The 18,219-nt window shown below is 33.5% G+C and overlaps 1 protein-coding gene across 1 annotated transcript in view; it reads right to left on the bottom strand.

Annotated features, from left to right (window-relative positions):
• Positions 1-236: 236 nt before the first annotated feature.
• Positions 237-18,219, bottom strand: part of cnbd1 (cyclic nucleotide binding domain containing 1) — a 35,376-nt gene continuing 17,393 nt past the window's right edge. The window contains exons 6-13 of the mRNA XM_043226953.1: positions 16,206-16,297; positions 14,852-14,989; positions 13,654-13,786; positions 6,718-6,824; positions 6,459-6,609; positions 6,185-6,252; positions 5,308-5,367; positions 237-367 (exon numbers count right to left, since the gene is read on the bottom strand). Of these exons, the coding sequence (XP_043082888.1) occupies positions 254-367; positions 5,308-5,367; positions 6,185-6,252; positions 6,459-6,609; positions 6,718-6,824; positions 13,654-13,786; positions 14,852-14,989; positions 16,206-16,297 (863 nt within the window). The 3' untranslated portion in view covers positions 237-253. The remainder of the gene's footprint in view (positions 368-5,307; positions 5,368-6,184; positions 6,253-6,458; positions 6,610-6,717; positions 6,825-13,653; positions 13,787-14,851; positions 14,990-16,205; positions 16,298-18,219) is intronic.

Below are 18,219 nucleotides of genomic sequence, written 5' to 3'. Positions count from 1 at the left end.
AATACATAAAATGTCTCACTACATCTACATTTTCTTTTCATATTTCTAGTGATATTTATTCCATTTGCAAATATATTTGGAATTATGCAAATATTACATTTTAATAAAAGCGTTTTGTATTCACAAATATTTATATTAAAGTTTTTGGATAGAGAAAATCTCATGTTTGGTCTTATGAGGTGGCAGAACTAGTCTGTGTAACTCCTAATATAACCGCATTTTGTGTTTTTGTGTGTGTTAATCCATCAAAAGTTCATATGGTCTTCTTGGATTTCCCAGTCACTCCTCTTGGTCCTCTGTTAAAAGCCCATTTGCCTCTTCCTGGGTGAATGCCATTATAAAATAAAGCATCGGAAAGTATCTTCCTCTAAAAGAGAGGGGGGGGGAGAGAGATTTTTTTAATCAGCATCATGATTCTGTTACAAAAGGTTGTCCATTTAAATCCATTTGATAAAACATACAGTATAGTTGCAATGAGGCTTGTCAGTCATATTGAAGATAATTAGAGGCACTTTAAATGAATGATATTCAGGTGGAACAATGTCTAATCATCTTAAAAGGGCTTTAATTAAATCAATTTGGTCACTTGTAAGAAAAAGGCCACACTTAATCAAAAACCAGACATTTTTCAGAATGCCACTAATGTAACTGGAAGCGTAATTAACGAATAATGGAAATGAAAACTTCCAGCTGAATCTTTATGCTGGTTCAAAACTGGTAAATTTTAAGTTTACCTACAAAATTGCTGTCAACAAGTTCAACAAGCTAGCGTCTAGTTAACCATCTAATTGTTAATACCAGCATAAAAGCAAGTGACAGCCTCCGTGAATGAAACGGACGCACAAAACTCCATGTTTGTTAAATGTAGGCTCGTAAAAAAGCAACACGCGATACATAATTTTGTCAAAGCTCAACTGATAAGCATGTAAAATACACATTTCTGCAAGTGGATATCGACGTGTCGCTAACTTCTCGAACAGAAACGCTAGCATCTTTTAAAAATCTCATGCAGGTAACCTGTGATTATATTCACAATTTCATATTCATAAATATTTTTAATCCCCAAAAGCGCTCATTATATAAACTTATTGCATCGTTAATGTCACTTCTTTCCGGATGGACTGGAAACGCAAAATTGCGTTCTCTTAATAATACTTAAAGTTGCATAAACTAATTTCAAAGAGCACTCTTTTTTGATCCATAAAAATACAAAAGGGTCACAAGGTGTCTTTTAAGCCATTATTGCTTTTCTGATGGTGCCATTTCCCCGCATTATTCTCTTTTCCTTATTGTTATTTCAGCAATAAAGTCTGAATGAAGTCCAACAACAGGAGTGTTTCTATTTTCCATCAGTATAATTTGCACAGTGCCATGTGTTTAGTATCAAGCCCATAAGTCATTTTAAAAACCTCTCGTCTGACACCCCTAAATACATGACACAGATTACAGAGATTTACAGTGTCTGCTTGAAGACAAATGATTCCGTCCAGAGAGAGACTGTTTACAAGCCGCCGGTGTTTATACATATTTTTTACATTATCTGACTATAATAGTATTGTTTGCTTTATGCTACATGGCCAAAAAAGGTTAAACGAAAACATGCACATATTACACAGATGGTAAACACACACTGACCTCGCCCTAAGGAGTCTGCGTGATTTATGGTCTCTGTTCATTAATGTATGTCTTTTTGTTTTCCTACACTGCAATGTGAGTTCATTCAGTACACTCATTCATATTAATAAACAGCCTCCAGAGGTACTTTGCGCGCGTAATCCAATAAGGAGAAAATCGGAAAACTTTAAAGCGAGTGCGGTCAGTATATTACACCTTTTAAAACTCCACCTAGATTATGATCTTGCTCAAACAATATCTAAAATGTAAAATCTACTGTTTACTCACCCTTATGTTGCTTGTGCGTATTCAAATATATATATAAATGATATAAACTGCAGCTAAACGTGCTGTGTTAAGTGTAGGTTCGATTCCATTATGCCAAAGACCATTGCTTCCCACAGAACCAAATGCGATGCATTTTTATATTTATACAAATAGGAGGTACATTTATTCACAGTTGTTTAAAAATGAAGCAATAAATTTAGTTTACAATACTGTTAAAAAAGTGAATACGTTTATTTACCAAGGATGTATTAAATCTAACAAAAGTCACATTTACAAAATGTTTCTATTTCTCTATTTTATGTTTCAACTCTTTATTCGACAAAGAATCTTAAAAACATTTATCACTGGTTCCATAAAAATATTAAGTAGCACAAATGTTTTAAAGTAAATAAATAAATAAATAAATAAATAGTTCTTGATCATTAAATCTATAGTTTTATCATCAGAGAAATAAATTAAAGTAAAATATTAAAAATATTTAGCATATTAATTATATTAAAATATAATTAGTGTTAAAAACAACTTTTAAATATATTTAAAAAGAAAATATATTAACATATATTAAGATAATTTTATAGCATTACTTTTTTTATATTGAAATAAAATGGCCTTGGTGGGAAATAAAATACTTTTATAATAACTGAAATAAATCTTGCTGTTAGAGAGAATGAGATTTGCGAACTACACACCAAAATGCTGTAAGAATTTTTTTTTATACAAAGTGCACTAAAAACTCATTTTATAGTGCTTTTCCTTCAGTTTTGTTTTGAAAAGCAAAGAGAGTAATTAATGACTGAACATTTGTGTGTGTGTTTGTGTGTGTGTGTGTGTGTGTGTGTGTGTGTGTGAACTTCCAACATAATTTTTTCGTTTTCAGGCCAGTAATATTTTGAATTAAATTAAATTCATTCACATTACTGTAGACTTGTATCCCCTTAATACTGTGATCAGATTGTCTTGGCAGCTTTTGTGCCGCATGCAACTGAATTAAATCAAATATGATCTGAATAGTTCTATAATCAACCGCATTTAAAAGAAAACTGATGGTAAATCTCACTCTTAATAGCTTATCTGTCAGATTAACCGTTAAACTGAATAATAGCTGGCAGCCGAAGACCAGCCACTATTTACATTAACCTGTTTTTCCAGCCTGGTACCCTTGATGGAAGCGAACTACACTGGGAACAGATGATACAAGCTCCAAATCACATCGCAAAAACAGTTTGAAAAATGTGTATGTGTGTTTTAATAAAGGGCGTGTTTCTGTTGGCCTAGTATATGCTGTTCGTTGTGTGTAATGATGAGAGAATGAGAAACAGGTGTGAATGCGCAAGGGACGAAGAGTAGGGTGAGGTCACATGACACCAGAGAGTTTAGAAAGCCTGGATCTCATACAAAATCAGTCGAGTATGTGCAGTACCATATGGAAGATACAAAGAATGGCTGCATCCTAAATCACATTCCATCTGTCCAAAAACATGAAATTAGGACTAGTGTGTGCCAAATCATGGAGAAATATGAAAATGGTATTCTACCTGCATGACATACTGTTGTGCGAAACCTTTTTTATGGCGAATATTACCCACATTGCCTTGCACTACGCCAACACTTACTTTGCTTTCTACCAAAGTTGACACTGCTAATACTGATGCAAAAACCCCAAAAAACACTATAACAACTATAATTATCAATTCATTTTACTGATGAACTTTATATTTAAGTTGATCAGACTGTTTGACATTAATAAAGTGCACTATTTTGTTTAACTTGCAAAAATCCTCTCGCAAATAATTAATAAATAATACAAATAAATTATTAATATAATAAAAATATAAAACAACTCTCATATATATATATATATATATATATATATATATATATATATATATATATATATATATTTTAATATTTACATGTATATTTTTATATAAATATATTTAATATATAAAACAAACATTTTTATTTAATATATATACTCATGTGTTTGTATTTTTATATATATAATATACAGTATACTCAAATATATTACATAAACGTTTATTTTGAATGTGATTAATCATTTGACAGCACTAATTTATATAGTAGTGTACTTGCTTGGTTTAATTTGGTTTTTATTCTATTCTGAATAAAGAATTATAAACATTATATATACAGCATTTATGTATACTGCAAGTAAATATTTAAACAATTATATATACATATATATATATATATATATATATATATATATATATATATATATATATATATATATATATATATATATATATATACATACATACATATATAAATTGTCACCCATCCAAACTCTAATGGTACTTAAGGTACACAGTATTTCTGCTCTCACGCAGAACAAGTTAAGGAACATTTTCCATATGGGATATAGAGGTAGTGACATTATACAGAGAAAAGACAACACATTATTATATGACAGTGGAGCCTGTCAAGCACATAACCATAACTATAAAGCTACACCTGAACGAGATCTCCCGATGGCACAGTTACATACAGCGAGAGAACAGGCACATCTGAAAAACATTTACAGCGAGCGCTTCTGAGGATCACAGGGAAATGTTTACACACACACACACACGAAGCACCAGTCTCTTTTTTTTTCATAAGCGCTGGGAGCTCCATACAAGACCACACACTCTTAAGATCTGCACTAGATCCGCTTGCCAGAGAGGAATATTTGAGTGTCACGATTAACGACATAGAACAGTTTTTCATTTATTTTGCAGCGGAAATTACTGTTTATATAATAAATAACCACTTTGTACGGCCTATTTTGGGATAATCTGATGAATTAAATAGTTTACAGCTGACAGGTACTTCATCTCATTTAATTACTTTCTATTTTTTAATTGTCACCGGACGGATGCAAACCAAAAAATACAATTATTAATAACAAATGAGTGACAGGTCTGGCCTTAGCGCAAAAACAGCTTCGAATTATGTAATACGCGCAACTACTATGCAAACTACCATATAAAATGGATCATTTTAATTACTGAAATAGATTAAGGTGACACCTCAGCGGCATGTTATACACCTTGATAACAAGTTTTACTTCTCTTGACTTGTGTTGTATTTCTTGTACATGTTTTTTTTGATGCCATCATGTGTAAATGGAGGGTGCTATCATGCTTGGCAAACGCTGGCATGCTAACACAGAGTCAGGAGTTTCTGAGAAGAAAGTTGAACGGGTGTCTGGGAGTAAGAACAGCTCACGTATCTCATGAACTCAATGCTTGACTTCTTTTTTTTTGTGGGGGGTTCAGAAGGGTTTGGCACTATAATTCACTCTCTGCTGGTCATTCTCCACGGACAACACACACCCTGAATCAGGACACGCATCATGTTATGGGTTAAAGGGTCAGAAAGAAAGAAGAACGAGAGAACAACCTTCTCGTGTTCCCATTTCTTCATCCTCTCCTGTGTCAGGAACTCCTTCAAGACTTCCTCCTGCACAAAGAAAAACAGACATGTGAAACAAAAGCAGCAAACAGTCCTCAAGGTGAAACAACCTTATGTCTGCGACTTGCATTTATGGACCAAGCTGGAAGAACATTTCATTTCCCAGAAAGCTCTAACACTGCAGTCCATTTTTAATGAGCCCACTGTGTTGTTGTGTTAGGCTAACAAATTTATTCTGTTGTGTTGCTACATTCAATTCCTTTTAGGGATATTAAAAGAACCAATCTTAGAACGATGGTTAGCCAGAATAAATAAATAAAGTTATTTGCTAAAATAACTGCATGAATTTGATAAAATATTCAATATATTATACATGAAATCTATAATTAAATGAAAATTAAATACAATATAAATATAATTTAAATGTTTAAACTTTTTCATTAATATTATTTATTATTCAATAATAAAACAATAAAACAAAAAACTATAATAATAATGAAAATAAAATAAAATAGTATATAATAGTAATACTATTTTCAATACAGACCAGAAAAGAAACCAAATGTTTGTAATATCAGCTGTTAACTGACATGGCACAGATAAAATGCATTCCTTAAATTATGTTTTTATTTAGGTAATAATAATAATATTAATAACAATTATTATTATTATTACTACTACTATATTTATTGTTAAAATAATAATCATTATTTTAAAATTATTATTATTATCATTACTATTATTAGTAGTAATAGTAATATAATAAAAATGACACTTCTTGTTGTTATAACTATAATTATTAAATTCTTTGCTCATTGCTGCTCTTAAAGAACTTTCAATTATCGAAGTTTTCCTTTCATCTTACCTCACTAAGCTTTCCACACATCGGTTGTGCAGTTTGCAGTATAAGAGAAGTGGTCACTGAGTCCAGTCCTGTGCATGGGTTTAAAATAAATCTAATTCAGATACACAGCAGAGTACAAAACAAATGCGTTAAATGAGCTGGACACTGACTGTGTGTTGTTATGTGAGTATGCGAGTTCATGTGAGGTTAGTGTAAAGCTATTACCTCTTAAAGGGGTAATGTCATGGTGATCCTTCTCTGAGCAGGTAGTAAGCAGTAAAGTGTAGCGACTGACCTTTGAGGCATTCTGGTTGAATGATTCCACCATGAACTTCAGTGGCAGTGATAACAGTACAAGGGGAAAGCTGGTTCAGTAGGATGCTGACCTCTCCAAACGACTGCTTTGGACCCAGCTTACCCACCATCACAAATCTGATCCTGCAGCCCTGCGATTCACAAACACCATCTACGCTACCATTTGTGGGATAAAAAAGGCAGAAAAATAAGAATATTCATGCTCTGGCATTTGAAAGTATAATTGCTTGTCCTCATACCTTCTTGTCAAGAGGTTTTATCAGTGATCTCACGTCCTGAAAGATGTTACATTCTCCACGTCCAATGAAGGCCACAAATGGACAGATCTTTCCCTCCTTCACCAGCACTGTAAATACAAATTTGGCTTAGTCACAAAACAAATGAAATTCTCATTAAAACGGCAACCAACAAATCATTTCAACTAATATATTACAAACAGTACACTAACGGTACTTTTATTTAAAATAAAAGGATCATTAAAAAATAATTGCATATATTAATTTCTTTAATAAAACACATTGAACCCCAAACTTTTAATCAGCACTGTAGACCGAAACAGTACACTTTTGTATTATAAAGTATGTTTATAATAAATTAGATCTTTCAATTCCATACCATAGATAAATTAACCTAAACCAATATCAACCTAAAATATACTTATTTACTGGACTGAAACTCCTAAAGAAATGTTAGGAGTTGATAACTGATACTGGGTATTTGCTGAAATGAACACACAATGTAATCAGAATAATAAATAAAACAGCATTGTTTGTATTATTGTCATCTTTTCATATAAGTCAATGTTTCAATTGTTTGTCGCTCATTGCGTCAGGTGCCATACAAAAGCAAGGCATTCCCTGCCATAATAAATGCATCTGAATGTAGACCAGAAGTGACCCAGACAGGGAGAAAAAATGAGAAAAAGATTTGGACTGTTTACGACAAAAGTAATCTATGTTTTGGCAGCAGCCCCAAAAGCGGTGGATTATTTCTTATTGTGACAAACCTGAGGTTGGTTTGTGGAGGTGAGGATTAAATTGATTTACAGTGAGCCTTTAACATCAGGGGGAAACACTGTATATCAGCCTTGACAGGTAAATCCCATCTCTGTGAAGCAGCGAGCGGGACAAGCAGAGTCCATTTGTCTGGCCGGTGACAGAAGCCAGGCCTCCGCTTCAGAAGCGTTAGAGGCAGGAGGAAGTCGTGTTTCAAAAGCCAGTTTTAATCGCATCTCTCTTTTCAGAGCAAAACTGTCGTTGCTATATTACTGGCCCGCTCCGCATGTCTTCGCAAGCCATTAAAAAGCAAATGTCTGGATCACTTGGGAAATCACAGCAGGCTCTGGTACACGCCGTTTGTCTTCTTAGATGAACACGCCGCAGTCCCGCCTCCTCCCGCAGGGCATTAACATACAGAGTTCTGCATTCAACGCAATCAGCGCCACGAAACAGCATCAAACTTTTACTGTTACGTAACGCTATTCTTTCAGTGGTAGACTTTAAAATAGTGATTAGAACAAAAATATAGAATTTTAACAAAAATTATGCAAGGTACAGTTTAATGGCCTGTGAGAAATATTCATGGTGATATATTTTCTCAGGGTGCAATCAACAGTCCAAATATCCTTAGAAGATATTGACCGTTTGCTATGCTTCAGATCTACAATCCAGTTCAATGCAAGGCTTCCTTCGGTCACTAATTTTGTCTCTTAAAACTTATTTTTGATAGAACTTTGACAGGATATCTGCAGGTTTTTTGAAGGTAAATAATATATGTATTAGGGGTGTCAAAATTAACACGTTAATAAGACATTAACGCAAATTAATTTTAACGCCAATCATTTTATGAACGCTTGATTAACACAGCGCTCATTTTTTGTTTTACCCTTGGTCTAGGCAGTGGTTGGAGAAATAGATGGAAATGCTGCCAATGTCAGTGTTCTGCGCCAAAAGTTCCATAGTGCTGCTTTAAAACCGATATTATGTTGCTTCTCTAATTTTGAATTAAAGTATAGCCAAAACATCTTGAAAGGTAGAGCTGGTTATGTTGTCTTAATGAGTCTTGATTTAGTCACTATTTAATATTAATTCCATTGTCTGACAACAGAAAATGTATAACTGAAAATTTTAATCATTAATATATATATATATATATATATATATATATATATATATATATATATATATATATATATATATATATCCTTTTAGTGCTTCAAGTAAAAGAAATTAATACATTTTTTAAAAGTTTTTAAAGAAAACAAGAAAATCACCAACTGAATCTGAAGAAGAGGAAGAACAAATAATACAGGGCTGACTACAAGTCAGTGCATCAGAATGCTAATGCACAAGAAAAAATGCAAGGTCTCAAGATGTTTTTGAACTTCTTTTAACTTAGAAGTAAAGGTCAAAGATGTCCACCAAGCAATTTTACGTAGAAAAAAACTATGGAAAAGTACCAAATGGAAAAGCAGCCCTAAAAGCATAAAGAAAACATAAATGCACACTGCCATTTAAAATGTATATATTACAAAAATACTACAATTCAAAATTCATTAGGTTATTAGGTGATGATGGCACTAAATTAAAATACAAAAAAATATATTTTATTTATCTCACCTTAACTTTCATCTTGTAATTGTATCTTGATTTAAAAATCAGGATAAATTACTGAAAATGAACAGCAGTGCTATTTCCATTTTCCATATTTTAGTGTTTGGGAATGGGAACAGAGCAATTAAAAATTCATTAAGAGATGATGGCACTAAAGACTCGAGTACTGGCTGCTGAAAATACAGTTTTGCATCAGACAAATAAATGGGATTTTAAAATATATTCCAATAGAAAGCAGTTATTTTAAATAGTTTTAAAGTTTTATGTATTTTTTACATCCTATGATTAAAGCAGAAGCCAATGGCAGAAGATCTCCATTAAAGAAAGAAATGAATTTGTGTTCTGGGTGGTTAAATGTTACCATAAACATTGACGCCATATTCTGTGAGGCTGGGTGGGCCAAACAGTAACAGATCAGTAAACCTCTGCTCAGATAATCAGAAACAGTCATGCTGGACTGGATATTTGGACCGCCAGTCCAGCCATGGAACGTAATAGAAAGTAAAATGGCTAGAAAAACTTGGACCAGACTGGATTCATAGCCTAGGGGTGGCGGTCCAGGCCAGAGTGAATGAGAACAGGACAGCTGTGGATGCTGGAGACAACAAGCTATTGTTTGGCATAACCCTGCTGGAGAACAGAAGATATTGGAGTTTACAGCTCATGTCTCTGGAGGGGGCAAACCGAGACGTCTTGAGCAGCCACAGACTGGTGAACTAATGGAGCACGGACATCAGTTCTGATCTTCAGTGACATGTTTGGAAAAACAGAAAAAGAGGGAGAATGACAACTGAGACCTTTCTTACAGTGAGCCAAAACCAGATGATGCAACTGTAATTAGTGTGGAGATGCATCAATAAACATCTGTTCACATTGTACCCATCATGCCCATTATACGTTCTCCTCTCTGGATCATAGTCCTCTTTACAACAAAAATATGTGCTGTACAGTGGCTCTGGTATGCCTCAAAAAATTATTCATGCTATCTAATTCTCTTGTTTCCAGAAAAATATGTAAATATCTTTAAAACAAGACATATTCACCAGAGAAACAAAACGGAGGTGGATGACAAATAATTGTAAACAATAAATATTATATATATATATATATATATATATATATATATATATATATATATATATACTTTTTATATATTTTTAGCAATGTATGCATCATTTAAAGAAAATTAAATATTAATTAAAATAAAAATTAAGTAAAAACTGTTTATATTCATCAAAGAATCAAGAAAAATGTATTGTGGTTTCCAGAAAAAATATTAAGCAGAAAAAGGATCATGCAACATTGAAGACTTGAGTAGTGATCATAGGAATAAATTACATATAACAAAAACATGATTTTATTTTGTTATACAATTTTTTAATATTGCAGTTTTTAATGCCTTGGTGAGTAATGGAAAGGAGAGTGTTAATGGTTTGAACTAAGGACAGCTGAAGGGAAGTGCAGTGGTCTCTGGATCAAGGCTGTTGGGTTATGTATCACGGTCAGAAGGAAGTTCAAATGAGGACAGTGGCTTTGGTGAGGCATTGCGGTCACGGGTTGTTAGGCGGTCAAGTTTGGTCCGTAAGGAGTCATACAAAGGGAAAAGCCATTAGGGTTTTCCTCCTCTTACTAATCTTCGAACTGGGACTAGGGCTAGGACTCAGTGAGTCCATCATATTCATATGACTTATTGTCATTCTCACACCTGTTAGTCGGGTTCACATGTTGTGCTGCTATCCAAGGTGCTGAACAGTGTGTAACGTAAGCATAGAAGGCACGACTTCATAATACACCATCACCTCCAAACACACAGACACATGTTTTATGGGGTAAAAGTTTTTTATACTGTACAAACACTATTTTCTATACAAACCTTTGTTATTTTAGATTTGCAAAAAAGATAATTCTGTACAATTTATAAGCTTTTTTATAAGCAAGACGCAAAGATTTACTGGACCACACACAAAATCACACAAGACTCTACAAACAGTGACTCCACTGACCTTTAAACATACTTTGATCTGTAAAATAAACAAAAAAACAAGTCTAAAATACTATTAAAGAATGGCTCGCATTACCATACAAGTGCATTGTAGTATGCTGACAAATGTTTATTTTAAGATAACAGAATTTAGTATGTTTAATTACAAATAAATACAGAAAAATAATAATTGCAATAAATATGAAAATCAGTATCAATAACTATTCTATAAAATTTAAAATAATATAATAATAATATTAAAATATAACAGTATTTTTAACATTTTTTAAAAATTTTTTTTTTTTAATTTGAGATAATGAAGAAAAATGAAAAACAGCCAAAAATGTCAATTTATTGAGTTCTAGAGCCATTTTTTAAAGTCTTAAATTTAAATGAATTTTTATAGTCTGTAAATTAATCTGCCACAACAATGTCTTTAAATTATATTAATGTTAGGCTTTTCTCAGTGAATACTGATGTGCCATTATTCACAGTTATTTAATTGAATGAATCAGCATGCATTTATTTTACATTAATCTGTAATCAACTGACAGCGCTTGTGTATTTTTTCTACCAAAAGATTTGTTTTATGCCAACTGACCACGTTGACGTCGGCTGTTGGAGGAAATACAGCGTTTCCTGATGAAGTTGGTTCAAGAATAGCCACCCTTCTGCCATCTGAAATGATCAGGGCTCTCGCCCATCCATCAGCTGTCGGCTGCACACTCAGATAAGAGCCAATCAATCTCCTCTCCCACACACCTGTCTTTCTCTCTAATCACATCTCGTTCCATAGGTCTCTCTCTCTCCGTCTCTCTGATAAAGAGCAGCTATGATATGAGAGCCCAAGCCTCAGCCAAGCTGGATAAACTGTCAGCGTTCACACTGCAAAGAACAAAACCCCAGTGCCGTCACATTGGGTCTCGTTTACTAATAGCTGTGCAGGTAATCAAAATGCAATGTAGACCAGTGAATATTAAGGCAAAAAAAAAGACTATTTACATATAAATCCTGCATGTTCTGTGTGTCTTTGTCTGAACGAATACACTGTCTAATACACACATTGTGACGTTCAGTGTCTCATTACTATACAAACAATCTCTAGGCCTGCTCAGAGCATTTGCCTAGCATCATTTCACATACAAACAGATACTAAAAGATATTCACAGCAACCCGTCAAAATAAAATGTTGACTGAAATTGAAGAAACTATGACAGAAATAATACATTACTTAACGTAATGATACTACTAATAAAATTATTAGAAAAACTTTTTTTATATATATATTTTTATTCTATTATTTTTATTTATTTTTATAGAAAAATTATTTACCAGAATGCATTTACCAGTACAATGTACAAAACGCAACACAGTATTTCCTTAAAAAAAGTAAATAAGTATATAAATAAATACATAAATAATTGTTATTCAATTCATTAGAGATGCTTTTGATTATTTAAAATGTAATGAAATTATTCAAATGACAGAATTTGGTAAAAAAACAAAACAAAGCTGAATTTTATCTTAATAAATTGCTGTTAAATTGTACAAGTTTCGTAATGTCAAAACCTTGCATTTGGATTCATATTTTTTCATTTAAACATTAAAACAGTAGTGAAAAATTAAAACGGATAAATAGATTTTTCTAGAGGGTTAATAAAAAAAGTTGACTAGCTAAAAATCATACAAATCGTGAATTAGGCAATAAATCATTTGAATAAATCATCAGAAATGTGTGGTTTCAGACGGACATATCAAAGCTTAGAATACATTTCAGTGAACTATTCTATGAGCCAGTATTTAATCGTTTGCACATGTTTGAAGATCGCAGATTGATCTCACTTAAAAGCATCTTTAAAAAAAATCATCAGTTTGACTTAAAAACCGAAGCCTTTCATTAAAGAGGGAGACACGAACGAAGACATAATTGTAGGGAGGATGGAGATAATGGGATACAGCCACGGAAGAGTAGAGATTCCAGCATCTAAATAAAGATTTCAGCCATGATAGCTGATCTCCGCCCAGTATCTCAAGAGCAACCACAGCACGCCATATGCCCGCCTGTCAGCTCCAGGACAGGAAGTGAGATTGAACAGGCTAAAAGGGTAATAACACCACACTTTGTGTTCAATTCAGTTACATTCACGACCAAAAAAAAAAGAGAACACCTGTCTTTTCTTGCGTATAAAGCTCAACATTAGCGAAATCAGAGCTGCAAACTCAATTTGAGCAATAGTCGTTGGACACTCCTGCGATGACACACACACAAACATATGCACCAAAATGAATATCTAGGCTTCAATATTTCCCAAATGAGGTGTAAAAGCAGCCATCCTGGTAATTAAAGTCAGCTGTGTGGGTAATGGAGCAGCTTGTATTTTTCTCTAATCATATTCGAGTGCTCTCCACCCATAAACACATTTATTTAGGGGCAAACGTGTTGAGTGTTGCACTAAGTGAGGAAAACCATTATGCCGTCCAGGTGCTAAGCATCAGTCAACAGAACAAAACTAAACTAAAGTGTGCGAGACGCCGCCGTGATTCATTGTGACAACACATATTCAATCAAGACACCCACTTACCTTGATTAGCAGGGAATGTTTTTAGCTGCATGCCGTCGACCAGGTGGTTGATGGAAAGCTTTGGCCAGTGAAGGTACAGCTGGCAACCCTGGATCAAAGATAATTTAACTTCATGGTCCTGTGCCAGGATGTCCTACACATAACAATAGAGGACACCGTCTCATTGATGGGATCATTTTAGGACACCAAGAAAAGGATGCATAATACAGCTGTACCATATTGGTTTGGGTTGGTATCAAGGTTTTATCGTTTTTTTCTAATTTCAGATAATTAGTTATTTAGAATTAATTTGTGCATGCTTCTTCCCACTGCTTTTTTTCGGTAATTAGTTAGATTTATTGTAGATGATCTAATTCTTAAAAGTTACTCCTTAATAACTTTTTTAAAATTTGTATAATTTTATATTTATATAAAACGTTTTATAATTATACTTATAGCTTAATATTTATTAATATTTATTTATATAAGATTATGATTACATTGTCATCTAATTCTCAGACTTAATCGTAATAATAATGTATTAATATTATGATAAAATGATTACAATATTAAATGTTAATAAAACATGAATATTACACAAGCATAATATTAAACACTAATAATAACAATAATAACGATTTACTGACAAAACATAATTAATATTAAGATGAAATTATTCCCATATTGAATAAAATATATTAATAAATGTTACATATTAATATTATTCATTTACATTTTCATCCAGTGCTCAGTTAATCTTAATATGAATAATTTCCAGCTACAATATTAAATATGCCTAAATGATATTGTTAATAAATGTTATATATTAATATTATTCATTTACATTTTCATCCAATGCTCAAGGTTAATCTTAATATTAATAATAACTAAAACTAATAAATTACTAATAAATTATTAATATTAAGACTTAATACAGTAACATTATATAAAAATTAATAACACTGCAAAATGTAACCTTTAGTCACTCTCAAAAATGTATTTTTAATAATGTGAAGTATATTGTTGTGATGCCTCAATTTACTTGTAGAACTTTTTCATTTATTTCGAAAAAATATTGCAGAATTCTATTACTGGTAATTTATCATTCATTAGCTATAACACGAAAACAATTTTAGGTCAGAATCTAAAGTATCAGTGTGTCTCTAGTCTGCAAAGTACATTTTGTGTTTGTGTTACATGAAGCGTCACGTTGCTGAACTTTTTTTAGCTTCTCGTAGCCGGAGTGAGATATTTTGAGAATCTCGCAGGTCTCGAGTGTCATGACACACTGGATGATGGCACCTCCATCTACTGCATTTACAGGTTTACAGCATCCAAATGAACCTCCAGCTGCAATCTAGATCAACAAAGACACAAAATACAGCACACAGGTATGAAAACCTTTGTTGTGTACAAGATGCCAGAATTCAAAGACATCTTTAAAATGCTAAATCAAATTGGTTAATGTTTTTATTTTTGAAAAGATTGGGATGCAACACTTGAATATATACATATATATATATATATATATATATATATATATATATATATATATTGTGACGGGATGAGCCAACGACAGACACAGTGGGCGTGGCGTCAGGCCTCGGAGAGGCTTTTATTGACAAAATAATAATAATACAAAATAATAAAGTGTCCAGGGAAAAGTGTCCAAATAAAAGGGGATCTGGTGTCCTCGTCGTGTCGCGGGAAAGTGAAGGTTGAGGCCGTGTTCCAGGGGAAGGGTCCAGGTAAGGGCGGAGTCCGGCGGTCGCACGCGCGCTCCTTTTTCTGGCCCGGGCGCGAGGGGCGCGGCTTCTTCCGCGGCGTCTCCGTCGCTTTCTTTGCTCCGGCGGCAGAGTGGGATGAGCTGTGTGCTCACAGCCTGACTACGGGGTCCCACGACGCGCTTCTCGGACGGCGGGGGTGAGGTCCATCGCGCACCCTTCCTGGACCCACGAGGACACCAGCGTGCATGCATGCACGGGGAAGAGACCGGTCTCCCGAGGAGAGACGCGGTCAGGTATTTAACGGCGACGGTGACAAGGCTAATCCCCTTCAGGTGCGCCTCGTCACACGCCGCCAGACCTGACCGATACCACGCCCCTCCTCTCGAACACACCCCACTCCGCCGGGAGCCTGGTGAAGGGCGGCGAATAAAGGACGGGGTGATGGTGACAATAAAGAGGAGGGCAGCCGACTAAATCACAATATATATACACACACACACATACATATATATATATATATATATATATATATATATATATATATATATATATATATATATATATATATATATATACATATATACACACACATATATATATATACATATATACATTATATATATATATATATATATATATATATAATGTATTACAGTGTGGATGCAAATATAGTCATCATTATCTTTCTTGGTGTGAACAGGTCATAACTGTAGATTAGAAAAGATCAAAAGCTAGTCAGAGATTATGCTCGTCAGCGAAAATTTGTCATGGTAGGCATTAATGTTTTTAATGTTACAGTAGGCAAAGCAAAAGGCCAAATTGATAACCGAGTGGCATAATTTATACCGTAGTGACTGTCTGGTCCTCTTTAAGGGTTTCATGGTTGAACGGTTTCACTGAGCCCTTCAGAACGAGGTAAAATCCATTATGTCCGAAAACTGTAATCAGAGATAGAGAAGGAGAGATAAATATGGCAGAAGACACACTTGATTAGAAAACCCTCCACTCAACAGTTACGGCTCAGCTGTCTCAGGTCAAAACGCTTGACCCCATTATGCAGTGGGCAAGACACTGACTATTAAATCTTATCGCTGTTTCTGTTATGTAGAGAGAAACTGCACATGCAGAATACAAAGATTTAAAAAGTGAAGCAATACTAAGTCCTAAGTGAGAACATGTATAGAAATGGATGCATGCTGATGAGATAATGCTTACAATTGACTAGAAAATCAATACAAACGACTGCATTTCAATGAAAAGTTCCATGTGTGGCAGTGAATTTCATGTGCTAATGAAAAGTTCACCCAAAACTCTTTCATCATTTATTCAACATTACAGTGACCTGTCTTACTGTTAATGTTAATTAAAACTATTAAAACTAATTTTGGTAAAACAAAAAAAAAAAGGTTGCTTTGGCAGGCACATTTAATAAAAAGTATTATTATTAAATAAAAATAAACTGAAATATTGTAAAACATAAATAACTAATGAAAATGACAAAGCCACATAATTACTGTAACTTAAAAACATCCAAAGGAAAACAAAAAATATAAAATTTTAAATATTATAGTGCTGTCAAATGATTAATTGCATGCAAAACAAAAGTTCTTGTTTGCATAATATATGTGTGTGTGCTGTGTATATTTATTACATATATAAACACACATACAATTTATAGTGAAAGTATTTACTCATATTTACATGTATACATATATAAAAACACATATTTACAATATATACATGCTTGTGTGTGTATTTATATATATACATATAAATATATACAGCAAACATACATATATTAGGTAAACTAAAACTTTTATTTTGGATGAGATTAATCACCATTACAGCACTAAAAAATTACTATATAGTATCTACTATAAAAACTGCTAAAAACACTGGAATACGGGATCTTTTTGAAGCTTTTTCTTGAAAAAAACACTACTCTTTATATTTTTTGGAGAATAATTACCAACACCTCCAAACAAGCTTACACTTTAATATGTATACACACACACACACACACACACAAATAAACACAGAGAAATTCTTTCATACACGTTATGACATAAGCTGTATATGCCCGTCATATCTACATCTTCAGACAAATAAATCATCATGACACAAAGATATGATCACGAGATGAAAACTGCTCTCTAAAAGCAAACTCTCCATTCACTTTACAACATCTCTCACTCCTCACATGCAAACTTTCCAGTCTGTCAACAGCAAATCACAGTGTTTATGCTCTGTAATCATCTGCAGCTAAAACTTGTGTCCATAACAAAGCCCTTCCCCCTCCATATGTGACATACAACACACCACAGCCATTACCGCCCTTCTAGACAAATCGATGAAGAAATCTCCATCTCCAAAACACCAGACGTTTGCAAAACAGTAACCATCGGTGTGGAGGCACGGATTTATACTTTCGTCAAATTGTCTTTCCTTTATGTTTTTGCTTAGTGGCCCTGAAAGAATACGTGGCTGTTATTGAGCACAGATAAGTAGATGAACGAACGCGTCGATAGAAAATCACGCATGCCAGGTTGGGCTCTCAACCTTTTAGAAACACATCTAAACACTTATTCAACAATATTCACAGGCGAGACAGAAAGATGTGTTCGATTTGTCTTGATAGATTGGGTTGCATGAAGTCGCTGATATAATGTATGAACTAACAGTTTTGGATGACAGAATCTTCTTCTTTGGGGATTGAGCCAAATGTTTGGTAAAACTCTAGATCAGATAAAGACAATGAAGTAATACAGTTTATGAAATATAAGCTATATATAAACAATATTAAACTGTTCTGAAGAAGAAACGGTTAAAGAAGAAGCACAATTCAGTTGTGAAGTGTTTT

This window comes from Puntigrus tetrazona, chromosome 24, assembly GCF_018831695.1.
Source record: "Puntigrus tetrazona isolate hp1 chromosome 24, ASM1883169v1, whole genome shotgun sequence".
Taxonomy (NCBI): domain Eukaryota; kingdom Metazoa; phylum Chordata; class Actinopteri; order Cypriniformes; family Cyprinidae; genus Puntigrus; species Puntigrus tetrazona.
This window is presented reverse-complemented; position numbering and strand designations above follow the sequence as displayed.